A 27,890-nucleotide genomic window follows, 5' to 3' on the forward strand; every position below is an offset into this window, starting at 1 on the left:
ACGTGCAAAAATCACAAGCATTCCTATACACCAGTAATAGACTTCAAGAGAGCCAAATCAAGAACGAACTGCCATTCACGATTGCTACAAAGAGAATAAAGTACCTAGGAATACAACTAACAAGGAACGTAAAGGACCTCTTCAAGGAGAACTACAAGCCATTGCTCAACGAAATAAGAGAGGATACAAACAGATGGAGAAACATTCCATGTTCATGGTTAGGAAGAATCAACATCATGAAAATGGCCATACTGCCCAAAGTAATTTACAGATTCAACGCTATTCCCATCAAGCTACCAATGACCTTCTTCACAGAACTGGAAAAAAACACCTTAAACTTCATATGGAACCAAAAGAGAGCCCGCATAGCCAAGTCAATTCTAAGCAAAAAGAACAAAGCAGGAGGCATCACACTACCAGACTTCAAACTATACTACAAGGCTACAGTAATCAAAACAGCATGGTACTGGTACCAAAACAGAGATATAGACCAATGGAACAGAACAGAGGCCTCAGAGGAAATACAACATACCCACAACCATCTGATCTTCGACAAACCTGACAAAAACAAGCAATGGGGAAAGGATTCCCTGTTTAATAAATGGTGTTGGGAAAACTGGCTAGCCATGTGCAGAAAGCAGAAACAGGACCCCTTCCTGACACCTTACACCAAAATTAACTCCAGATGGATTAAAGACTTAAACATCAGACCTAATACCATAAAAACCTTAGAAGAAAATCTAGGCAAAACCATTCAGGACATAGGTGTAGGCAAGGACTTCATGACCAAAACGCCAAAAGCAATGGCAACAAAAGCCAAAATAGACAAATGGGACCTAATCAAAATCCGCAGCTTCTGCACGGCAAAAGAAACAGTCAGTAGAGTGAATTGGCAACCAACAGAATGGGAAAAAATTTTTGCAACCTACCCATCTGACAAGGGGCTGATATCCAGAATTTACAAAGAACTAAAGCAGATCTACAAGAAAAAAACAAACAAGCCCATTCAAAAATGGGCAAAGGATATGAACAGATACTTTACAAAAGAAGACATACGGGAGGCCAACAAACATATGAAAAAATGCTCATCATCACTGGTCATCAGAGAAATGCAAATCAAAACCACATTGAGATACCATCTCACACCAGTTAGAATGGCGATCATTAAAAAATCGGGAAACAACAGATGCTGGAGAGGATGTGGAGAAATAGGAACACTTTTACACTGTTGGTGGGAATGTAAATTAATTCAACCATTGTGGAAGACAGTGTGGCGATTCCTCAAGGACCTAAAAATAGAAATCCCATTTGACCCAGCAATCCCATTACTGGGTATATATCCAAAGGATTATAAATCATTCTACTACAAGGACACGTGCACACGAATGTTCATTGCAGCACTGTTTACAATAGCAAAGACCTGGAACCAACCCAAATGCCCAACGATGATAGACTGGATAGGGAAAAAGTGGTACATATACACCATGGAATATTATGCAGCCATCAAAAACGAGGAGTTCACGTCCTTTGTAGGGACATGGATGAACCTGCAAACCATTATTCTCAGGAAACTGACACAAGAACAGAAAATCAAACACCGTATATTCTCGCTCATAGGCGGGTGTTGAACAATGAGAACACATGGACACAGGGAGGGGAGCACTACACACTGGGATCCGTTGGGGGGAAATGGGGGAGGGGTGGGGGGTGGGGAGGTGGGAAGAGATAGCATGGGGAGAAATGACAGATACAGGTGAGGGGATGGAAGGAAGCAAAACACACTGCCATGTGTGTACCTATGCAACAATCTTGCATGTTTATCACATGTACCCCAAAACCTAAAATGCAATAAAAAAAAAAGAAAAAAAAAAAGAAATGGAAAAACATTCCATATTCTTGAGTAGGAAGAAGCAATATAGTTAAAAAGGCGATAGTGCTCAAAGCAATTTACAGATTCAATGCTGTTCCTGTCAAATTATCAATAACATTCCTCACAGAACTAGAAAAAACTATTTAAAAATTCATATAGAACCAAAAAAGACCCTGAATAGCCAAAGCAATGCTAAGCAAAAAGAACAAAGCTGGAGGCATCACATTATCTGACTTCAAATTATACCACAAGGCTACAGTAGCCAAAACAGCATGATACTGGTACAAAAACAGTCACATAGACCAACGGAATGGAATATAGTGCCCAGAAATAGTGCCACACACCTACGACCATCTGATCTTCAACAGAGCTGACGAAAACAAGCAATTGGTGTTCAGTAAGTTATGCTGGTCTCACACCTTTGTCACCTCTGCAAGTTCACAGTGGACATAGCCTGACCATTATGTTGAACCCTATTTTTGTCGGTACCTGTCTTAGGTCTCTAGTGGGTTTAGTTAAAACCAAGTAATTTAATGTGGATTACTTTTATAATGTAACTTTTCTCTTTAGAGTTTGTTTTTGCCTCTATTGTATCTTTTCCACTTGATCTCTAAATTAGCTCCTAACTTAAGTATTCCAATTTGTTGTTTTAAATCCTCAAGAGTGTGGCCTATCAGAAAATACAAATGAAACCATAAAGATGAGGAAAATTTATATTATGTATTCTAAATTGGTCATCTTTTTTTAAGCGATGAATAAGATTTTAGTTAAATATATGCAAATTTAGAAAATATTCAATTGCACAAAGTAATCAAAAGACAAAATCCATAAAATATCTTTTGTTTAAATTAGTATAAAAATTAGCAGAAAAACTTATAAAAGTATTTAGTACTGAAGATTATGCAATGAATAATCTACAAATATCTAGGGACAATGCAAATGAGAACATACCATAAGCAGAGCCATTTAACTGGTTATTTGGGAGTCTAGCTTTCACTTGTGTTTGTCTTCATATATAAGCATATGCATTGTGGATCACAGTATTGGTACCCCTCATCCTAGTAGCTTCAAATAGTAATTCTAAATAAATTATCCAAAGTATATAAAATTATGTAAAATTGAAAATGTATTATAATATTATTTATGTATAGTTTTTTCTGTTTAAATCCTGCTAAATTCATAGAAGACCCTGGCCCAGTATAACATATAAAAAAATATATAAAAGGGACACTGTAGTCACACTCTTGCATTTCCATGATCTCATACTAAAACTGACTTACTCTGTTTATAATAGCCAAAAGAAAAAGAAAGAAAAAGAAATAAACTAAATCTCCAGCATGAGAAGAATGACCAAATAAATCATGGCTTACTTCCAAAAAGGAATATTATGGAACAATTAAAGAAATAAACTACAACTAGATGCAATACACTTCAAAATCTTCACATTCATAATATTCAACGAAAAAAGGAGTTGCAGAAGGACATACATAATATTATAGAAAGTATAAAATTATGGAAAATAATACAACATATTGTTTCTGGTTATATACTTGTCATAATAGTACTTTTTAAAAACAATTGAGATACCTAATACCAATAATGGTCATCTCTGAGGAGAGGGAAGAAAATGATTAAGGAAGTTACACAGGGACTTAAACTGTATTTTTACTGTTTAGAGGATATGACAGTATTCATCTTATGATTCTATATGTTTTTCTATGTGGCTGAAAGATTTCATAATGTCAAAAAAGAATGATGATTCACTAAATAATTTGATCATAGTCTTTTAAAAACATATATCATCCTGTGTTTCAAAACAGATGATAAATAATAGATATAAAATTTATAATTCACTAAATGTACTTTGAATCTTTAAAGAAGACAGTAAAATATTAATTTTAAAATTGATATTTTCAAAATTAACAGAGTTTATATTAATAAATCTGAATATTTTCTAAGAAAACAAAATGCATCCCCTTAATTATTTTTTTCAGGTAAACTTTTTGTTAATGCTTTTCATTTTATATGTGTTAAATCATAAAGCAGTAAACACTAGTTTCTAGATACAGTAGGGATTGTTGTTCACATTCGCTTTTTAAGAATTTTTTAAGGGAAATTTTTCAAATTTATTCTCTGTAGAATATTGTTTCTCACTTAAGATTTTGAATATTGTTTGTCTGCTGTCCGTTTAGAAAGGAAGTAGTTCTTGACTAAATAGCTGGGCTTTGTGAATTTCAGCTTAGTGTTACAGCTACCATGACTGATGTTGATGGAGCTATTATATAAGACGATTGCCATCAGATGCTTTAATTCCAAGATTATTTGAATGGAAGGGTATTACGATAAGGAGAACCTTAGAGAAATTTCTAATTGAAAAAGAAATGATTTTAAGTTTTGTTGAAATTTTATTTTAATTTATATTAGATTCATTAACTTTATGATTTACACTGTTGTATTTCAGGGAAAGGTGGCCCAGACAGCATGTATGTCAGCCTGCAAGCATTTAGCCACATCCTTGATGCAACTTTTGTTGGAAGCTGAAGTGCGACAGCTCACCTTGGGAGCATTACAGCAGTTCAACTTGGATGTCAGAGAATGTGAACGTAAGACAGTGAACATCCCTTTGCTTGTTTGTCTTATCAGCAAACTCATTTCTGTGGGGGAAGAAAACATTTTAGGTGTTTAGGGTCCTTGTTCCTAAAGGGGTCAGAGAATATCTAGATAACAGAGATAATTTAGAATATCTAGAAGTAGAATTTGTCAGCAAGCTAAGTTGAACTCCCAGAAGTGCTTAGACCCATATTTAAAACAGAAGACCTCTATCTACAAGGAAGTCTGAGGTCTATAAGGAATATAAGGGAGGTATGCATTTAATAGACACTAAAGTAAACCTATTTGCCCAAAGGCTTTAAAAGAATGCGGTTTCAAACTACTTTCTTCTACTATTCTGTTTAAAAACTAGCTATATCTTATATGCAAACTATTATTAGTCTAAAGAACAAATTCTGCATGCATTAATTAGTCAGAAATGCTTTCTATTATAAGAAATAAAAAACTTTAGATAGAGTGGCTTAAACAAATAAATTTTATTTTTCTCTAAGGCAGTAAGTTGCTGTATTGGTTTAATTGCTCAGTGATGTCATTATGGACCCTAAGCTCTTTTGTTTCTTGTCCTTTGGTATATATAATTAGAGTGTAAACTCTTCATTCTCGTAATATATTACGGTCAGAAGAGACCCACATTCAAAACAGGAAGTGGACCTATTCCTTTTATTAAGAAAATAAGAACCTTTTGAGGAGATCCCTGACAAACTTTCCTGTATGTCTCATTGAACAAAACGCTGCCATATGATCATTTCTAGCTCTATGGGAGGCTGGGAGATTGAGTACCTAACAGAGTGAAAGAAGAACATCTTTATTGGCAGAGTTGACACATCATAAATCATCTACTTGAAGTTGAATGCAAAATTAGGCTCTAGTTAGGAAAGAACGAAGAGCTGTCAGTGAGAAATGAAAATGAACAAGAAATGTTATGACTTTTGGAATTTTTTCTTATTCTTAAAATAATGGGAAATTACATGAGTCAGCTGACACCCTTGCCCCACATTTTAATTTTACTACTTATTGGTTTCCTTTGGTTGACTATTGATGACTGGAAATTAAAGTTTTATTGGAAATGCTTTGTTTAATTTACAAAGGCATTAATAGGACTTCTAGTTATAGCCATCACAAAGTAAAAGATATCAAAGTTACCCTTTTGCCATAAACAACTGTAAAACTAGATAAACTACATGAAGCAATGCTTTTCATGTATCCTTTTAAATTTCTTTCATAGTATTTTATAGTTTGTAAGACCTTTTATTTCCTTGGCTAAATAATTTCCTAAGTATTTAATTTTATTTGTGGCTATTGTAAATGGGATTACTTTTTAATTTCTTCTTCAGATTGTTCACTGTTGGCATATAGAACTGCTACTGATTTTTGTATGCTGATTTTATATCCTGCAACTTTACTAATTGTTTACCAGTTCTAATCTTTTTTGTTTTGTTTTGTTTTGTTTTTTTGGTAGAGGCTTTAGGCTTTTCTAAATATAGTATCATATTATTTGCAAACAAGGATAATTGACCTCTTCCTTTTCAATTGGATGACCATTTTTTCTTGTTTAATTGCTCTAGGTAGGATTTTTAATACTATGCTGAATAACAATGGTGAAAGTAGGCATCCTAGTTCTATTCTACTTCTTAGAGAAAAAGGTTTTGGTTTTTCTCCATTCAGTTTGATACTAGCTGTAGATCTGCCATATATGGCTTTTATTTTGTTTAGGTAATGTTTCTTCTATACCCAGTTTTTTTAGGGTTTTTATCATGAAGCGATGTTAAATTTTGTGAAATGCTTTCAGCATCAATTGGGTTCTTTTGATGGCTGGAAATTAAGGTTTTATTGGCACTGCTATTTTTAATTTAAAAAGGCATTAATATCCTTCATTCTCTTCATATGTTGTATCACATTGATTGACTTGCGTATGTTGAACCATTCTTGCATCCTTGGGATAAATCCCACTTGGTCATGATAAATGATCTTTTTAATGTATTGTTGAATTCAATTTGCTAATGTTTTGTTGAGAATTTTTATATTAATATTCATCAGAGATATTGGCATGTAGTTTTCTTTTTTGATGTGTCTTTGATATTAGTATCAGTGTAATACTGACCTTGTAGAATGAGTTTGGAAGTATTCCCTTCTCTATTTTTCAGAACAGTTTGAGTAGGATTGGTATTAGTTTTTTTTTTCTTTATATATATAATATATATTATATATATATATATATTTTATTGCATTTTAGGTTCTGGGGTACATGTAAAGAACATGCAGGATTGTTGCATAGGTATATACATGGCAATGTGGTTTGCTGCCTCCGTCCCCATCACCTATATCTGGCATTTATCCCCATGTTATCCCTCCCCAACTCCTTACCCCTCTCTGTCCCTCCACTATCCCCCGCACAGACCTCAGTGTGTGATGCTCTCCTCCCTGTGTCCATGTGTTCTCATTGTTTAACATCCACATGTGAGTGAGAACATGTGGTGCTTGATTCTCTGTTCCTGTGTCAGTTTGCTGAGAACGATGGTTTCCAAGTTCATCCATATCCCTATAAAGGACATGAACTCATGATGGAATACTACATAGTATTCCATGGTGTCTGTGTGCCACATTTTCCCTGTCCAGTCTATCATCAATGGGCATTTGGGTTGGTTCCAAGTCTTTGCTATTGTAAACAGTGCCGCAATGAACATACATTTGCATGTGTCCTTATAATAGAATGATTTATAATCCTTTGGGTATATAACCAGTAATGGGATTGCTGGGTCAAATGGAATTTCTACTTCTAGGTCCTTGAGGAATCGCCACACTGTCTTCCACAATAGTTGAACTAATTTACACTCCCACCAATGGTATAAAAGTGTTCCTATTTCTCCACATCCTCTCCAGTGTCTGTTGTCTCCAGATTTTTTAATGATCACCATTCTAATTGGCATGACATGGTATCTCTGTAGTTTTGACTTGCATTTCTCTAATGACCAGTGATGATGAGCATTTTTTCATGATTGTTGACCTCATATATGTCTTCTTTTGAAAAGTGTTCATATCTTTTGCCCACTTTTGAATGGGTTTGTTTGTTTTTTCCTTGTAAATCTGTTTTAGTTGTTTGTGGATTTTGGATATAAGTCCTTTGTTAGATGGGTAGATTGCAAAAATGTTTTCCCATTCTGTTGGTTGCCATTTTACTCCAATTATTGTTTCTTTTATTGTGCAGAAGCTCTGGAGTTTAATTAGGTCCCATTTGTCTATTTTGGCTTTTGTTGCCAATGCATTTGGTGTTTTAGTCATGAAGTCCTTGCCTATGCCTATGTCCTGAATGGTTTTGCCTGGATTTTCTTCTAAGGTTTTTATGGTATTAGATCTTATGTTTAGATCTTTAATCTATCTGGAGTTAATTTTAGAGTAAGGTGTCAGGAAGGGGTCCAGTTTCTGCTTTCTGCACATGGCTAGCCAGTTTTCCCAACACCATTTATTAAACAGGGAATGCTTTCCCCATTGCTTGTTTTTGTCAGGTTTGTCAAAGATCAAATGGTTGTAGATGTGTGGTGTTTCCTCCGAGGCCTCTGTTCTGTTCCATTGGTCTATGTCTCTGTTTTAGTACCAGTACCATGCTGTTTTGATTACTGTAGCCTTGTAGTGTAGTTTGAAGTCAGGTAGCGTGATGCCTCCAGCTTTGTTCTTTTTGCTTAGAATTGACTTGGCTATGCGAGCTCTCTTTTGGTTCCATTTGAAGTTTAAGGTGGTTTTTTCCGTTTCTGTAAAGAAGGTCACTGGCAGCTTGATGGGGATAGCATTGAATCTATAAATTACTTTGGGGAGTATGACCATTTTCACAATATTGATTCTTCCTAACCATGAGCATGGAATGTTTCTCTGTCTGTTTGTGTCTTCTCTTATTTCATTGATCAGTATTTTGTAGTTCTCCTTGAAGAGGTCCTTTACATCCTTTATTAGTTGTATTCCTAGGTGTTTTATTCTCTTTGTAGCAATTGTGAATGGCAGTTCGTTCTTGATGTGGCTCTCTTTAAGTCTTCCACAATGGCTGAACTAATTTACACTCCCACCAACAGTGTAAAAGTGTTCCTACTTCTCTACACCCTCTCCAGCATCTGTTGTGTCCAGATTTTTTAATGATCGCCCTTCTAACTGGTGTGTGATGGTATCTCAATGTGGTTTTGATTTGCATTTCTCTAATGACCAGTGATGATGAGCATTTTTTCATATGTTTGTTGGCCTCCTGTATGCCGTCTTTTGTAAAGTGTCTGTTCATATCCTTCGCCCACGTTTGAATGGGCTTGTTTGTTTTTTTCTTGAAGTTCTGTTTTAGTTCTTCATAAATTCTGGATATCAGCCCCTTGTCAGATGGGTAGACTGCAAAAATTTTTTCCCATTCTGTTGGTTGCCGATTCACTCTAATGACTGATTCTTTTGCCGTGCAGAAGCTGTGGAGTTTGATTAGGTCCCATTTGTCTATTTTGGCTTTTGTTGCCATTGCTTTTGGCGTTTTGGTCATGAAGTCCTTGCCTACGCCTATGTCCAGAATGGTTTTGCCTAGATTTTCTTCTAGGGTGTTTATGGTGTTAGGTCTGATGTTTAAGTCTTTAATCCATCTGGAGTTAATTTTAGTGTAAGGTGTCAGGAAGGGGTCCAGTTTCTTCTTTCTGCACATGGCTAGCCAGTTTTCCCAACACCATTTATTAAACAGGGAATGCTTTCCCCATTGCTTGTTTTTGTCAGGTTTGTCAAAGATCAAATGGTTGTAGATGTGTGGTGTTTCCTCCGAGGCCTCTGTTCTGTTCCATTGGTCTATATTTCTGTTTTGGTATCAGTACCATGCTGTTTTGATTACTGTAGCCTTGGTAGTGTGATGCCTCCTTCTTTGTTCTTTTTGCTTAGAATTGACTTGGCTATGTGGGCTCTCTCTTGGTTCCATATGAAGTTTAAGGTGTTTTTTTCCAGTTCTGTGAAGAAGGTCATTGGTAGCTTGATGGGAATAGTGTTGAATATGTAAATTACTTTGGGCAGTATGGCCATTTTCATGATGTTGATTATTCCTAACCATGAACATGGAATGTTTCTCCATCTGTTTGCGTTTTCTTTTATTTCGTTGAGCAGTGGCTTGTAGTTCTCCTTGAAGAGGTCCTTTACGTTCCTTGTTAGTTGTATTCCTAGGTGTTTTATTCTCTTTGTAGCAATTATGAATGGCAGTTCGTTCTTGATTTGGCTCTCTTTAAGTCTGTTACTGGTGTATAGGAATGCTTGTGATTTCTGCACGTTGATTTTGTATCCTGAGACTTTGCTGAAGTTGTTTATCAGTTTCAGGAGATTTTGGGCTGAGACGATGGGGTCTTCTAGATATACAATCATGTCATCTGCAAATAGAGACAATTTGATTTCCTCCTTTCCTATTTGAATACCCTTTATTTCTTTTTCTTGCCTGATTGCTCTGGCTAGAACTTCCAGTACTATATTGAATAGGAGTGGTGAGAGTGGGCATCCTTGTCTAGTGCCAAATTTCCAAGGGAATGCTTCCACTTTTTGCCCATTCAGTATGATATTGGCTGTTGGTTTGTCATAAATGCTTTTATTATTTTGAGATATGTTCCATCAATACCTAGTTTATTGAGAGTTTTTAGCATAAAGGGCTGTTGAATTTTGTCAAAGGCCTTCTCTGCATCAATCGAGATAATCATGTGGTTTTTGTCTTTGGTTCTGTTTATGTGGTGAATTACGTTTATGGACTTGTGTATGTTGAACCAGCCTTGCATCCCTGGGCTGAATCCTACTTGATCATGGTGGGTAAGCTTTTTGATGTGCTGTTGCAATTGGCTTGCCCGTATTTTATTGAAGATTTTTGCATCTGTGTTCATCATGGATATTGGCCTGAAGTTTTCTTTTCTTGTTGAGTCTCTGCCGGGTTTTGGTATCAGGATGATGTTGGTCTCATAAAATGATTTGGGAAGGATTCCCTCTTTTTGGATTATTTGGAATAGTTTCAGAAGGAATGGGACCAGCTCCTCTTTGTATGTCTGGTAGAATTCGGCTGTGAACCTATCTGGACCTGGGCTTTTTTTGGGTGGTAGACTCTTATTTGCTGCCTCAACTTCAGACCTTGTAATTGGTCTATTCAGGGTTTCAACTTCTTCCTGGTTTAGGGTTGGGAGGATCCAGGTGTCCAGGAATTTATCCATTTCTTCCAGGTTTACTAGTTTATGTGCATAGAGTTGTTTATAATAATCTCTGATGATGGTTCTTATTTCTGTGGAATCTGTGGTGATATCCCCTTTATTGCTTTTTATTGCATCAATTTGGTTATTCTCTCTTTTCTTTTTTATTAATCTGGCTAGTGGTCTATTTTGTTGATCTTTTCGAAAAACCAGCTCCTGGATTTATTGATTTTTTGAAGAGTTTTTTGTGTCTCTATTTCCTTCAGTTCTGCTCTGATCTTAATTATTTCCCGTCTTCTGCTAGGTTTTGAGTTTTTTTGATCTTACTCCTCTAGCTCTTTCAATTTTGATGATAGGGTGTCAATTTTAGATCTCTCCTTTCTTCTCATGTGGGCACTCATTGCTGTATATTTTCCTCTAGAGACTGCTTTAAATGTGTCCCAGAGATTCTGTTATGTTGTGTCTTCATTGTCATTGGTTTCAAAGAACATCTTTATTTCTGCCTTCATTTCATCATTTATCCAGTCAACATTCAAGAGCAAGTTGTTCAGTTTCCATGAAGCTGTACGGTTCTGAGTTAGTTTCTGCATTCTGAGTTCTAACTCAATTGAACTGTGGTCTGAGAGACTGTTTGTTATGATTTCTGTTCTTTTGCATTTGTTGAGGAGTGATTTATTGCCAATTATGTGGTCAATTTTAAGAGTAGGTGTGATGTGGTGCTGAGAAGAATGTATAGTCTGTGGATTTAGGGTGGCTAGTTCTGTAAATGTCCATTAGGATTGCTTGTTCCACGTCTGGGTTCAGGTCCTGGATATCCTTGTTAATTTTTTGTATGGTTGATGTGTCTAATAATGACAATGGGGTGTTAAAGTCTCCCACTATTATTGTGTGGGAGTCTACGTCTCTTTGTAAGTCATTAAGAACTTGCCTTATGTATCTGGGTGCTCCTGTATTGGTTGCTTATATATTTAGGATTGTTAGCTCTTCTTGTTTCAATGATCCTTTTACCATTATGTAGTTTCCTTCTTTGTCTCTTTTGATCTTTGTTGCTTTAAAGTCTATTTTATCAGAGATGAGAATTGCAACTCCTGCTTTTTTTTGCTCTCCATTTGCTTGTTAGAGCTTCCTCCATCCCTTTATTTTGAGCCTTTGTGTAACCTTGCATGTAAGATGGGTTTCCTGGATACAGCACACTGATGGGTTTTGGCTTTTTATCCAATTTGCCAGTCTGTGTCTTTTGATTGGGGCATTTAGTCCATTTACATTTAGGGATAGTATTGTTATGTGTGAATTTGATACTGTCATTTTGATGCTACCTGGCTATTTTGTTGGTTAGTTGATGCAGATTCTTGATTATGTTGATGCTCCTTACCATTTGGTATGTTTTTGGAGTGGCTGGTACTGGTTGTTCCTTTATATGTGTAGAGCCTCTTCCAGGAGTTCTTGTAGAGCAGGTTTGGTGGTGATGAAATCTCTGAGTACTTGCTTGTTCGCAAAGGATTTTATTTTTCCTTCACTTATGAAGCTTAGTTTGGCTGGATAGGAGATTCTGGGTTGAAAGTTCTTTTCTTTAAGGATGTTGTATATTGGTCCCCAATCTCTTCTGGCTTGCAGGGTTTCTGCTGAGAGATCTGCTGTGAGTCTAATGGACTTCCCTTTGTGGGTAACCTGACCTTTCTCTCTGGCTGCCCTTAGCATTTTCTCTTTCATTTCTACCCTGGTGAATCTGACGATTATGTGCCTTGGGGTTGCTCTTCTTGAGGAATATCTTTGTGGTGTTCTCTGTATTTCCTGGACTTGAATATTGGCCTGCCTTGCTAGGTTGGGGAAGTTTTCCTGGATAATATCCTGAAGAGTATTTTCCAGCTTGGATTCATTCTCTTTGTCACATTCAGGTACACCTATCAAACGCAGATTAGGTCTTTTCACATAGTCCCACATTTCTTGAAGATTTTGTTCATTCCTTTTTGCACTTTTTTCTCTGTTCTTGCCTTCTCTTTTTATTTCATTGAGTTTATCTTTGACTTCTGATATCCTTTCTTCTGCTTGTTTAATTTGGCTGTTGAAACTTGTGCATGCTTCACGAAGTTCTCGTGTTATGTTTTTCAGCTCCATCAATTCACTTATATTCCTCTCTATGTTGTCCATTCTTGTTAGCATTTCATCCAATCTTTTTTCATAGTTCTTAGTTTCTTTGCATTGGGTTAGAACATGTTCTTTTAACTCACTGTAGTTTCTTACTACCCACCTTCTGAAGTCTGATTCTGTCATTTCCTCACTCCTTCTCCATCCGGTCTTGTTCCCTTGCTGGTGAGGAGTTGTTATCCGTTTTAGGAGGAGAGGTGTTCTGGTTTTGGGAGTTTTCATCCTTTTTGCGCTGGTTTCTTCCGATCTTTGTGAGTTTATCCACATGTTGTCAACCTACTGTTTATACACAGTAGTTACTCTCTTTCAGATTGGGTCTCTGAGTGAGCTTCCAGAACTTCATGGATGCTGAAGTTACTTTTTTTTTTTTTTTTTAAGCTTTCCTTCTAACAGTCTGGCCCCTCTGCTGTAGGACTCCTGAGGTCCACTCCAGGCCCTGCTTGCCTGGGGATCACCTGCAGCAGCTGCAGAACAGTAAGGGTTGCTACCAGTTTCCTCTTCTGCTATCTTTGTTCCAGAAGGATGCTCGCCAACTGTCAGTCCGTTCTCTCCTTTATGAGGTGACTCTTTGGATCTATGGGGGTCAGGGAGCTGCTTGAGGAGACAGTCTGTCTTTTATTGGGGCTCAAGTCCTGAGCTGTGAGCTCCGTTGTTCATTCAGAGCTGCCAGGCAGGTACGTTTAGGTCTGTTGCAGCTGAACTCATAAACTGCTTTTTGTTCCCAGGTGCTCTGTCCCGGGGAGTTAGGGCTTTATGAGTTTCCGCTGTGCTGCTGCCCTTTTTGTTTTTTCTTTCAGGGCTGCCCAGCCCAGGTCACAATGCACTTCGTCACTGTCTGCCTGCAAAGGCTTTGCTGAGCTGCTGTGGGCTCCACCCAGCTGCAGTATGATCTTCCCTGAAGTCCTGTTTATATGGGCGTAGTTAGAACTACCTGGGTAATGGTGGCCCCGCCTCTGTTATGGCGGACTCTCTCTGTTGTGGCAGGTTGCCTCGGCTACAGCAGGTTGCCTCAGCAAAGGCGGCCTGCCTCTATAGTGGTGGAGCGTCTCAGTAATGACGGACGTCCCTCCCCCACAGAGCCGGACCGTCCCGGGTTCATCTCTGCTTGTTGTGAAATGCTCAACCCAGAGAGTTTTCCATTGCTGTTTTTGTTGTCGTCGTTGTTGTTGGGGTGGGGGTGGGGGGACCAACTGAACCTGATCACCTGGCACCCTGACTCAGAGTCTTTTTTTTTTTTCTTTAAGTTGAATGACCCAGTGTTCCAGTCGCCTGTTGAAAAGGCACCGGGATCTCCGGTGCTGTGATTGCAAGTCAGCGGCGCCAGGATTCCTGGTGGTTCTTTTGCCTAGGAATCTCCTGGCCTGGCTCGCTATTTCAGATGAATGGGCAACTCTGCCGTCTCAGGGCTCCAATTGCCAGCTAAGAGGGCTCCCAGTCCAGTGGCTTTTATGCGGAGAACCGCTGCAACAGGGCATGGTCAAAGCAGCCGCATGGACCAAATCAGCCCCGCGGGGGCCAAAACAGCCACACTGGCCAGAACAGCGGCACTGGCGACCCCTCTGCCTGGTAATCTCCTGGTCTGTGGGCAATCAAAATTCATCTGGAAATGCAACATCCACTCACCCTCTGCACTTTCACTGGGAGCTGAAGTCCTTAGCTGTTCTCAGTCGGCCATCTTCCCAGCAGTCGCCAGCTTTTCTTTAAATGTTTGATTGAATTCTGTAGTGAAACCATTTGGTCCTGGGCTTTTCTTTACTGGGAGACTTTTTATTATTGTTTCAGTCTTGTTAGTTGTTACTGGTCTGTGTTCCATCCAGGGCCTCAAATGGGGGCCTCATAACTCTGTCTGGTGCCCTATCCTTCTGTGACTGAGCTGGTATCCAAGACACATGAGGGAGTCCTCTTTGCTGTGCTCTCCTGTTAAGCAGGAAAGACTTATTTTCTAGTTGTGAGCTGCACTGCCTGGGATTGAGAGAGAGGTAGTGCAAGCACTCGCTCAGCTGCCCTGGCTGGGTTACTACCCAGGGCATATACCACCCTAATCCTCTGGCTCTGAGCCCCGTCTAATACTAAGAGTTGCCTAAGAGTTGCAGTCCTTGTGTCTAGACTTTCTTTCAAGTTTACCAAGGACCCCAGAGCACTTTGGCCTGTAGTGGTGAGGCTTGCTGAGAAACTCAAGTTCTGACCTCTGGAACGCATGATTCTCCTTTGCCTAGGGCTGGTCCATATGTTCCCTCCATGTGTGGGTGCTGACTGAGCCCATCCAGCACAGCTTTTTTCTCCACTATGACAGGGCAGCGCTGAGTTCAGTGTAAAGTCCTCCAGTTGCTGCACTCTCCCTTCCCCAACTAAACAAGCTGTCCAGGCCATTCAGCCACTTCCAGGGGATGGAGGAGGGGTGGCATCAGCAATACAAGATTGTCTTTCTGCCCATCTTCAATGCCTCTTTTAGTGATATGATGTTAAATCTAGGAAGCGTGATTGCTCACCTGATTTTTGGTTCTTGTGCCAGTGCTTTTCTGTCTGCAGATACTTGTTAAAATTTGGTGTTTATGCAGGAGTGGGGTTGGGGAGAGGAGATCAGACAAATGATGTAATCTTATATTCTACCATCTTGTTCCACCTCCTGAATGTAGTTTTCAATATGATTGGACTTAAATCTATCACCTTGCTATTTGTTTTCTATTTCCTTTTTGATACTTTGTTCATTTTTCTTTTTTCAATGCTTTTTTTTTTTTTAGATTAACTAGTGTTCTTTTTAGCTAGTATTTTTAAATGTGATCTATAGTTCATTAGCTCCAACTCTTTATTTTATATTTTAGTTTTTGTTACTGGGTTTCCACTATACATCTTTAACACAGAATACCTTAAAATAATAATACACAATTTGCATTAATGTAAGAATATTAGAAAAGGATTGTTTCCCTCTCTTTTGTCCTTTGTGCTATCATTGTTATGCACATTACTTCTACATAGTCTATAAACCCCGCAATACATTATTACTGCATCTTTGCTTTAATCACTCATTTATTTTATAAAATGTCTAGATGTTATTAATACATATTTCATAACTACCCATATATTTAATATATTCTACATTCTTCTTATCTTTGTGCAGATTCAGATTTCTATGTGATATCATTTTTAGTCTACTGAGGAACTTCCTTCAATGTAAATTATAGTGTAATTCGACTTGTGTTAAATTCTCTAAACTTTTTTTTGGTGAAATCTTTAGTATGCCTTCACTTTGGAAAGATATTTTCATTGTATAATGAATCCTAGGTTGACAGGGTTTTTTTGTTTGTTTGTTTTGTTTTTTTTTGTTGTTGTTCAACACTTTAAAGAGTTTGAACTATTTTCTTTTGATTGATATAGTTTCTGATGGGAAGTTTTTTGTTATCTTTGTTCCTCTGTACAAATTATGTCTCATTTTCTCTCCTTTTTTGAGATTTTTATCACTGGTTCTCAGCAATTTCATTAGGCTGTATCTTTGGGATTGTTTAGGTTAATTCTGCTTAGAATTCATTGAGTTTGGACATGCAAGTTTATACTTTTTATTATATTTGAGAAGGATTTTGCCATTATGTCTTTGAATATCTTTTCTGCCTCTCTTTTTTTGTCTGAAACTTCCTTTACAAATATTTTAGACCACTTCACATTGTCCTGTAGGTTACTGCTATTCTGTTTATTTTCTTTTCAATCTTCTTTATGTGCTTCATTTTGGATGGTTTCTATGTTTTTATTGGTGTCTTCAAGTTATTTGAATTTTCCTTTTGCAGTGTCTAATCTGCTGTTTATTTCAAGGTATCTGTCATTTGAGGTGTTGGTTTTTTACTTCTCTATCAACACTGTTTGCTTCTTTTTGATACCTTCCATTGCTTTCTTCATAATATTCCTGTTTCTCTACCTTCTTAACATATGGAACATTCTTATAAAAGCTATTTTTAACAGTCCTGTTCTACCAGTTCCATCATGTGTATATTTTCCATGTTATTCATATTTTTCACCTGATTATAGGTCATATTTTCTTGTTTCTTTGCATCCTGATCATTGTTTATAGGATTTTATATTGTTGGATGCTGAATTTTGTTGTATTTCTTTAAATATTACATTTTGTTCTGACATGCATTTTAGTTATTTGCAATTGGATTCATTCAAGACTTGCTCTTAAATATACAGTGGATCCATGGCAGCTTTTGTCCAGGTCTAATTTATCACCAATTCTAAAGCAGTACCCTTCGGGGAATTCTGCTCAATGCTTTGGATATCTCAGAGGTCTTTAAACTCTGGCTGGTGAAAACACCAAGCATGCTCAGCCCCATAAGACTTTCACGAACTCTTTTCCTTTTCATTTCTAGTGGTTCTTTCTCAGGCATTTGATAATTGCCTCCAATACATACACAAATTAGTACTCCACCAAATATCCAAAGGACCCTTCCGTATTTTTCCTGGATGTTCTGTTTTGCAGCTTCCTTCTTTCTGATACTCAGTCTTGTAAATATGTGTTGCCTTGAACTCCTGTACTCTAGTCTCTGAGTTTTCAACTGAGTAAGACAGACAACCATTCAGTTCTCTCCCTTTGCCTGCTTTGTAGCACAGCCTGGAAGCTGCCTCTAGGATAGCTCACCTTGCTTGCTTTCCTACTCAGAAACATTATGTCTGTGTTCTGCATTGCCTTTTGTCCAGTATCTAAAGCCATTCTTTCAGATGCCTTGTACAGTTTTCCAGGTTTCCAGGGTTTTATTTTTATTTTTATTTTTTGGTTTTTTTGAGATGAAGTCTCGCTCTGTCATGCATGCTGGAGTGCAGTGGTGTGATCTTGGCTCACCACAACCTCTGCCTCCCAGGTTCAAGCAATTTTCCTGCCTCAGCCTCCTGAGTAGCTGGGACTACAGGTGCACGCCACCATGTCAGGCTGATTTTTGTATTTTTAGTAGAGACAGGGTTTCACCATGTTGGCCAGGCTGTTCTTGAACTCCTGACCTCAGTGATCCACCTCAGCCTCCCAAAGTGCTGGGATTACAGGAGTGAGCCACTGCACCTGGCCTCCAGGTTTTTTTTTATACTGGAAAGATTAGTGCTGTGCCTATTAGTTTATCATAACCAGCAGCAGAATCAAGTGAATACATCTCAATAGTTTTAGGGTTTTTAAAAATGAAAGCAATATCTATTCATTGTGGAAAATGGTGAGGGAAAAAAAAGTACAGAAAGAAGACAAAAACTACCCTAATCTTACCATTCAGAAATAAGCACACTCTCATGTCTTTCATCTAGACATGAAAATGTGCAATAGCAACAGAGCTGTTTCTAGAAGTTGTCCATCACATTCCTTGCATCTAATTAGTCAAAATTGTTTCACATTCCTCTGTCTTAACCAATTATTTAGTAGCAGAATGAAAAGATGATTGGCTAAACCATTCAAAATTGATTCTTAATATCATAATGAAGTCATCCTTTTCTGAATTCTGAGGAAAAAGTAGAAGCTCATTCTCTTATAAAGAAAAGGAAGGAAAGGGCTTTGATGTAGGCAATCAACCAGTACCACTGGTTAAATAACAAAGTCTGGTGAATTTTTGGAAATGATCAACAACAAGACTGAATTTTGACAGAGATAAGAGATAAACAGGGATTAAGGATGATAAAGTTAAAATGTATGCACTTTCAGGAGTAGTGATGGACTGGGAGAATCAGTGAAGAGTAAGAGTAATGCCCATCTTATGGCTTGATTTTGAATGAGCAGCTTCTTGTGAGAACCATAGGAGAATCTGCATCCTTAATGCAGAGCCAGCTTTCACTTAAGACTAAAAGAACATTTAATGAAAAGGTGGAAACCCAATAGAGTTTGTTGGAACCATGTAAAAGGGCTTCCAGATAGCCAATATCTTATCTGAAAAGCTACTTGGTATTTGTAATAACCTTTCAGACTTAGATTCAAATTGAAACCAACATTTGAAGGGCAAGATGGTACATGAATAACCATATCAGCACTGAAATTTTTTTTCTATATATATTATGGAGCCACTAACGTTCATTGATTTAGAATTTAATGTTTCATTCCTGATTGGCAGTAATTTGTCTGTCAAGAAACTTTCCACGGACATTTATTTTACTTAAAAGAAAGAACTCTATTCTATGTCTTTCCCTATACCACCCCCCTCATTTTTTTTCTTTAGATGCTCAGTGGTCTATAAAAAAATCTTAAAGAAATGATAAATAAAATTCAAGTAACTATACAGAGGCGTATAAAAGCAGTCCCAAATGACAAGATAATTAACACTTAGATCTTTCTACCCAGTGGTGTGTGCATGAGGTATTTTCCCTTTTTGTCTGTGAGCCCTTGAAAGAACTGTATAGGTCCTGAAAGAAATTAAACTCTGGACACGATAAAATGTGAATATACCTTGAGTGTTTTTGAACATGAGGTCAGGTCTGTCATTTTCGTAGGTCCCAAATGCATAGAGGTATTATATGCACTACCAAGAGCCTGAGATATTCAGTTAGGATAGTGTAGTCATTAATAGAGATTTTAGAGTCACTTCAGCAGAATGGATTCAGGTTCCCACTTACTTTTAGTGTTGCCATGTGTAAATTATTTAACCCATTACAACTCCATTAAGTAGGAATAATAACATTACTGATTATAAAGATGAGAGGGTTTGGATTAAATGAGATAATACATGAAAGGCTATATTTCATTGTGTGGTAAAGCACTAAGTATGCAGTAATAATTATTCACTGCTCCTATTTTTGTCATCATCATCATCATCAATCATCATCATCATCATCTTAGTAGCAGCAGTTAACAAATCTGTTAATTCATATGCAGCATATCCAGCATATCTCAGAAGGTCTTTTGCAGAGTACTTGAAACTTTGTCACAGTTTGTGAATTTATTAGGTTTAATTTGGTATAAGAAATTGGCTTTGCTTCTTGGTAGTTGTTTGTGAAGTTTCTATGGCTGTACTGAAAAGTATGATCTAGAACTGATGATGACTTTCTAATTTTCAGCTTGATTATTGTACAAGCAATCAGCTGGTTCAGCTGTTTTCTATAGATGGTAACTACTGCTTAGGGTGCCATTATCTAACATGCGTATTATTGTTAGGTAATTCTTGCCGACAGACTACCAAACCAAATAACTTAAAGGTGGAAGTCACTTGAAATTTACTAGGTGTGATGAAATAATTGCTTTTCCTTTAAAAACTGATAATGACCTCTGTGTTTTTCTGCTTTGTATGGATTTCGTCCTACGTCTTCATATGTTCATATGTTTTATATTTGGTTTTGGACATTAGAGCATTGGGTCCTGGCAAAGAAACTGAGATTTAAACATCAGCAGGTGTCGACTGCCTAATAGCTTGTAGATCTAACTTAGACTATTGTATCTCTCATGCACTAAGATGTTCAGTCTGTGTCTGGGTTTGGAATTTCCTAAGCTTTCTCTTTCTATATTCAAAATGAGGAAGTCTAGATTCACATTCTAGCTCAACCACTTGTTACCAGCATTAATTCACTAATCTGCTCATTTAGTCAGCAGATATACATGGGCCCTACTCTATGCAAAATACCATACCATGGTTGGAGGCTGGAGATAAGATGAGAAATCATGGATTTTAAATAGGAGGGCGACTCTATTAGATTTGTATTTCAGAAGGAACTTGCATTTCGTGGCAGCCTCAGAGAGTAGTTAGAAGGCCATTGCAGTAATCTATGGTAGAGATGATATGGTAGCCTCAGGATATGTTTGTATGATAATTCAAGACACAAGAGTGAATGAATCAATTCATTTAACCTCTCTGAGCCCATCAGTAAACTAAAAATACTAATTCCTGCAATATTTTTCTCACATTTTGTTATAAAGTCAAATTAGATAATATATGTAGAATCTTTTGAAACAACCATGGAAATTTTATTTATTATAATTTGTTATAATTATCATTTCTTTATCTATGTGCCTTTATCTGTTTTCTTTCCTATTTCCACTGATTTATGGTCTATAATGTTAAATATTTTCTGTTTTCAATATTCTACATAGCTCCCTAAATTATCCAAAAGATTGGTACATTAAAAATATAATTAAACCAAATCCAGGATACATGTCTTTGCAAGGAAATGTAGCAACATTTGCATCTTTTAAAATATATTGTTATCTCTCATTTCCCAAGACCCATGAATTTTTTTCACAGTATAAACTGGATCCATGAACAGGAGGGATAGAATGCATCTTATCACATTCTCTCAGATCTTAATGGTTGATTAATCTAGGCTTTGATTTACTCTTTTGAAAGGGAACAAGGACCTCCAGAACCTTCCATATCACCATTCCTACCATAATAACTCTAACCCTCCAGGTAAGGAAACCAATGTGGAGATTTTGCCTAAACACAGGTTTTAGGGAAACAACTTCAGAGTAAATTCTTTGTCTCACTGAGTCTATTGTGATATGTGCTAGTGGCAGAACAGCATTTACTACTTAACCTCCTCACTCTGAGTGAAAGATCACATCATCCCTGAAGAATTTATTTTCGCCCAAAGTCAGTATCCAATAGTTAAAGTTTGAAAGTTTCCATCTCTTTGTATATATTCACAAAAATAAATGTCTGCAAGTTTGTGATGTAGCTGACTCTCCTCTGACTCAGGTGTGAAATGTTTTAGTGAATATTAATCAGGCAAACCTTACAGTCTTGCTTGTGATTTTGCCACTGGGACATCCTAACTGAAGAATCTTTATGAAGAGATCTCACTGAACTCTAGGTACCAGGCATCAACAACTACCGATTGGCATAACTGTGCCTACTTCATTTTGTTTTCTCTACTTCTTGAGCCCAGATATCGTTGCCCCCCCCCCCCCAGTTCCATATAATTAATTATCCACCTTTGGTCTGAGAGTCCCTTACAGGGTTTCAGGCATTCCATTACCAATTTCTTCCTAATGTGAGGGAAAAGGAAGAGGGGAGAGTCCTGAGGACCCTGGTAAGAAACATAGGGAAAGCATATATGACAGATCCACACCATTATTCTTCTAGTGCAGCCTTTCCAGTTTATATAATGCAAAGGGACTTTTACATCAGCAAACCAAGCAAACTGTGAAAGTAACTACTAGTTACTACATTAAATTAAGCTTCTCCAGTGAGATGTCCTAGAACAATTAAGTTGTCAGTCAAAATTATGTTTAGTCGTCCTTGAAGAAGTAATGCAAAATGCATAACCACAGTTTTCCCTGTTTTTGCTGAGTCTACCTAGAAAACTCTTAAATTTTCTTCTGGATATAATTTCTTTCTTCTCTACTCTTATTTTGCTTTCTACCCTTAACACATGTTGTACGTAGCTCCTAGTCACAAGACAAGATTCACTAAGGGACAGAGCTTAGCAGAACAAAATGCTACTCTTCTCTGGGAATGGGGTTGCAATGGAAAGTATTTTGGAGAAGAATGAGGGATCAAGGTTCTATGATTTCTTTCATGATCCTTTCCTTTATCAAGGAAATATGATGGGATTATGAAGGCAACAGAAACTGGAAATCAACTTATCATTTGATTTTCAGCTTATTCAACTATCCAGCTACCAAAGGAAGGGGATTACTGCAATAGAGCTTCATTATATTCTGTGTTTTTTTAGAATCCTGAGATGGGTATTCTAGGAAGGACGAGAATTGGCCTCATTTTTATCCTAAGTTACCCAGTATTGTTAAAAGTGATCACATGGCTCATATTCCTCAATTTCTTTAAATTTATAAATGGCAGCAGACACTAGTCTTCCATAGTTTCTCCCTCAGTGGGAACACGTTCACAAGTGACTTAAGATAATACCTTAATTATGAGCTTGGCTGCCATGTTCCACAGACTGTTGGTTTTCCATCCTGGGAAATGAAGTTTTACTATAAAGAAGTATCTGAGAAGGTCAGGTGCTGTGGCTCACTCCTGTAATCTTAGCAGTTTGGGAGGCTGAGGCGGGCGGATCATGTGAGCTTAGAAGTTTAAGACCAGCCAGGCCAACATGGCGAAACCCTCCCTGTCTCTACAAAAATACAAACATTGGTGGCATGTGGTGGCACATACCTGGGTCTCAGCTACCCAGGAGGATTGCCTGAGCCTGGGAGGCAGAGGTTGCAGTGAGCCAAGATTGCACCACTGCACTCCAGCCTGGGTGACAGAGTGAGATGCTATTTAAAAAAAAAAAAAAAAAAAAAAAAAGTATCTGAGGCTGGTTAATTTGTAAAGAAAAGAGGTTTATTTGGCTTATGGCTCTTCAAGAGCCATAATTAATAATTAATAGAAATTAATTTCTATTTTAATTAATTAATAGAAATTAATTTCTCACAGTTCTGGAGGCTGAAAGTTTAAGATTGTTAGATTTAGTGTCTGGTGTGGGCCTGAAAACTGCTTCTAACATGGTGCCTTATTGCTGCATCCTCTGGAAGGTTCAAATGCTGGGTTCTCACAAGGTAGAAGGGCAAAAAGGGCCTAGCTAGTTTCCTCCATTCCTTTTATAAGATTACTAATCCCATACGTGATGGCTGAGCCCTTATGCCCTAATCACATCCTAAAAATTTTACCTCTTAATATTGTTTCATTGAAGATTAAATTTCACCATGAATTTTAGAGTGGACACTAACATTCAAACAATGGAGCAAGGAGCAAAAAATCTATTCAAACCGGTTCAAGAATAAAGGAGGGCTTACTTTAAATATATGCATTTCATAGAGTCTAAGAAAAAGGTAAACAGTAGATTAGTCAGGGCAAAGATCTTGTCTGCCCCACTTAGTCCTGTCTCCTTAAGACTTAGCATAGTGCCCGCCATATGGTATTTTAATAATCAATATTTGTTGAATAAATAAATATGCAATTGGCAATTACTTCAATTTCTAGATGTGTTTGATCAGCTCTAAAGATGGGAGGGAGTTGAGGTAGGAAGTAGCTAAGGGTAGATATCATGAGATGTGAGTAAGAGCGAAAACTGGGATGTAGTTGGAATCTTAAGGAATATTCTCTTACCATGGTGTGCAACTGGAGAGTCAATGAATGGCAATTTTAGTGCATACATCCTGCCACAAACTTGTATGGATTATAAAGCCGTATTTGCCACCAAAAATCAGTTCTTAATATGCCAGCAATATAGTACATAATAATTAAAATCGTAGGTGTTGGAAATAGATTGCCCTTTAAAACCTGGATCTTTAGTAGTTTGGTCATACTCAACTTCTCTAAACCTTACTTTTTTCATTTGTAAAATGAAGTTATATGTGTACCTATCTCATAGATGTGTGATGTATAAGTGAATAATTACTATTGTAAATGCTCAGTAATTATTAGCAGGCATTATTATCATTGTCATTATCATTAGAAAGAGTACTGGGCTGGAGATCATTGTATTGTAACCTCAGTGTTGCCGCTAACTAGCTATTGTCTTGGTGTTGGGTATTCATTAAACCTTGTTTGGGCTTTGGGCTCCTCATTTATAAAATGAGAAAGGTGGACTAGGTGATCTCTGAATTTCCATTTAGTTCCAAGATATTAAGATTTATTATGAGAAGGGGGATCATGTGATAGCTTAATGTCTGTGGAGAGTTTTTATAAGTATTAAATGAGATAATACATGTGAAATGCTTTACAGATCACAGAACATAAATACATATTGTAAGTACCAGATAAATATTAAATGTGTTTATATAGTTTTCATTATGATTATGTATTATACCATGTTTACCAGGGACTTATACAGTAGTCTCCCAAATCTATGCAGTATATATTCCAAGAGCTTCAGTGGAAGCCTAAAACCATGGATAGTACTGAACCTTATACAGTTATACATTGATTAGTGACACAAATGTGTTCTGAGAAGTGCTTCGTAAGGTGGTTTCATTGTTGTGGGAACATCATATAGGTTTGTACTTACACAAACCTAAAGGTATATAGCCTACTACATACCTAGGCTACAAACCTGTACAGCATATACAATACTGTATACTGTAGGCAGTTGTAACACAGTCAGTGGTTAAGAATTTGTGTACCTAAGGAGAAAAGGTGACATGTTATGCTGTCATTACGATGGCTACAGCATCACTAGGCAATAGGAATTTTTCAGTTCCATTATCATCTTTTTTTTTTTTTTGAGACACAGTCTGACTTTCTTGCCGAAGCTGGAGTACAGTGGCACTATCTCAGCTCACCGCAACCTCCGCTTCCCAAGTTCAAGCAAACCTTCTGCTTCAGCCTCCCACGTAGCTGGGATTACAAGTGTGTACCACCATGCTCTGCTAATTTTTGCATTTTTATTAGAGACAGAGTTTCACCATGTTTGCCAAGCTGGTCTCTAACTCCTGGCCTCAAGTGATTTACATGCCTCAGCCTCCCAAAGTGCTGGAATTGCAGGCATGAAATTGGTTGTTGAGTAAACATCATTATACAACATATAACTATATACACTATGCTTTTTCCTATGCATACCTCCTTATGTTAAAGCTTAGTTTATAAATTAGACACAATAAGAGATTAACAATGATAACTAATAATAAAATAGAACAATTATAACAATATGCTGTAATAAAAGTTATGTGAATATAATTTCTCTCTCAAAATATCTTACTGTACTGTACTCACCCTTCATCTTTTTATGTTGATGTCAGATGATAAAATGCCTATTTGATGAGATGAAGTGAAGAGTATTCTAGAAGTAATCAATTCACACATTTTAAATTGTGCACTATTCTGAGTGGTGTGATGAAATCTTGGCTGCCACACTTAGGGAAATAAATCTTCCTTTTGTCCAGTGTATTCACCTCTATATGCTACCTGCCTGTTAATTGTTAGTCACTTAGTGGCCGTCTCAGATCTCAGATCTGCTCTCTTAGTAGGACAGTGCTTGTGTTCAAGTGACTCTTATTTTACTAAATAATGGCCCCACAGAGCCAGGGTAGCGATATAATATTTTTAGCCAGTGGTTGACCATAGATGACTGCAACCACGGCATGTGAAATGGTAGCTAAAGGGAAGACTACTGTGTTCAGAGTATATGCAAGCAGAAAGCAGGCTTTGGATGTTTGCTATCAGTGGCTCTTGTAACGTCGATGGCCATGTAATAAGGTCAATAATTTTTCACTAAAAGAAACTTTATATATGATTCTTTAAGGCAGGACTGTCTCATGTAGTCTGCATTATACTATTTACTGTTAGTTTTTTAGTTTTTGGGTTTTTGTTGTTGTTGTTGTTTTAAGATACAAGATCTGGAGTATGGTAGCTATTCACAGGGGCAATCATAGCATACTACAGCCTTGAACTCCTGGGTTTAAGCAGTCCTCCTGCTTAGCCTCTTGAGTAGCTAGGACTACAGGCATGTACCATCATGCCTGGCTAGATAAGGTTGGTTTCAGAAGAAAATCAAACTGTCTGTTCAAGATCTGAAGCACTGTAGTATTCTGGTAGAGATGTTAGTGTGGTTATGAGTGAGATCAGAGTTGCCATAATAAAACATGTTAGCTAAGCAGTCCTGAACCTCAGAAGAAGCTGAAGAATATGAATAAATTTATTTTGGAAACTTGGGTATTTGAACATGAACATACTGTTAGAAATGTATTTTAAAAAGAAAAATTGGCTTCACATGAAATTAAATAAATCTTGGAAATGTTTAATCATTGCAGCAAACAGTACCATTTCATACTAAGGAATTCTTATAAAACATTTTAAATATACTTCCTTTTCAATTATAGTATATTTTAATACTTTATCCAAATGATACATTACAAATTATATCTTAGACATTTGATACCTCCTCAAGAATTAAAAGAGCAATCTTAAGAATGGAAGGTTTAAAGAGAGACAAATGGAGGAAGTTTGAACCCAATAAAATTTTGAACTTCATCTACTAGGTTAAATGACAATAACAGACGTCCCTTTTGTTAGAGAATTTATAGTGCTTTAAAATGTAAATTTCCTACGGGTGTACTACTAAAGGATATGTCGTGGGTTTCAATATTAATAATTTTCAGTCACTTACCTGCTATCCTTAGCCTCATCCTTCTGAATTATAATTTTTAAATAAACTTCTTTCTGCCCTCTCCCATCTGTGAAACATTAAGATCAGAAGTTGGATGATAGACTAAAAGTTTGTATGCAGAAAAATAAACTTGTTTTCTATAATTTGCAGTGCACTGCACATGTGAAAATCTAAGGATATTTATTATTGCTTTAAAATGATGAAGACTATGACTTGTTCCAAGAGAAAAGCTCCCTGGCTAATGAATTTTGTCTTTTGCTTGCCCAACTAGTTAATGGAATCAGAGAAATATTTTATGTTTTTTACAATAATGCTTTCATTCTCTACCGGAAATATATAGGGATTTGAGTTGCCAATCTTTGTTAGAGCATACCTTGTTCATTTATTTTATAATTTGATTTCCTTTTGTTCAGTTTTGTTCTATATTATTGTTTCTAAATTCTCATTTGAATTTAATATTTGCAGTGAAACTTACAGATTTACAAAGGAAAATCATTAAGTTGGCAATTATATATGTGTGTATATATATGTATATATGCATACAATAATCAATAACTCATTCATTACCTTTGTTCCTTGTTTGCTCTATATGAGGTGGCACACTGCAGATATTTTATATAAGAAATCATACTTAAAACTCAAGTGTAATGGGAAGGTTGGAAGGGTGAAAATAGCGACCGTAGTCTGGTATCATTTTCTTAGGCACACAACTCTCAATCAACTTATGTAAAAGCTTTTTTGGAAATGTATAGATTGTCTCTCCTCCACCTCCCAGGCCCTTACCAGTTCTTTTTAAAAGCAGGATTGAGTTTGGATTCTTAGATCTAAAATGATGTGGGAAGTACACAAACTGCAAATCTTTTTTTCATCATCAAAAATAGGTAGTACGAAAGCACTGTTTTGTTTGCTGTTATCTTACCATGCCTACAAGGCTTATCCTGCTGGGTGCTATGCTTTTATGATGTGCCTTTCTTGGCTGTGGAGAACCCAAATAGAAGCCCTCCTGGCCATTAAAATGGCAATTTCACTTCTCTTTGACTACAGATGATGAACTGTATACCCTATGAGAGGGCTTTTCTCAGACATGGGTCAATGAGTAGTACCCACTCAGCAGT

The 27,890-nt window shown here is 37.0% G+C and overlaps 1 protein-coding gene across 2 annotated transcripts in view; it reads left to right on the forward strand.

The window, feature by feature from the left end:
* Positions 1-27,890, forward strand: part of EXOC6B (exocyst complex component 6B) — a 676,956-nt gene that overhangs the window by 461,662 nt on the left and 187,404 nt on the right. For both annotated transcript variants that reach the window (XM_003922614.4, XM_010333467.3), the window contains one exon: positions 4,332-4,473. In XM_003922614.4, coding sequence (XP_003922663.1) covers positions 4,332-4,473 — 142 coding nt within the window. The remainder of the gene's footprint in view (positions 1-4,331; positions 4,474-27,890) is intronic.

Source organism: Saimiri boliviensis, chromosome 1, assembly GCF_048565385.1.
Source record: "Saimiri boliviensis isolate mSaiBol1 chromosome 1, mSaiBol1.pri, whole genome shotgun sequence".
Lineage (NCBI taxonomy): Eukaryota > Metazoa > Chordata > Mammalia > Primates > Cebidae > Saimiri > Saimiri boliviensis.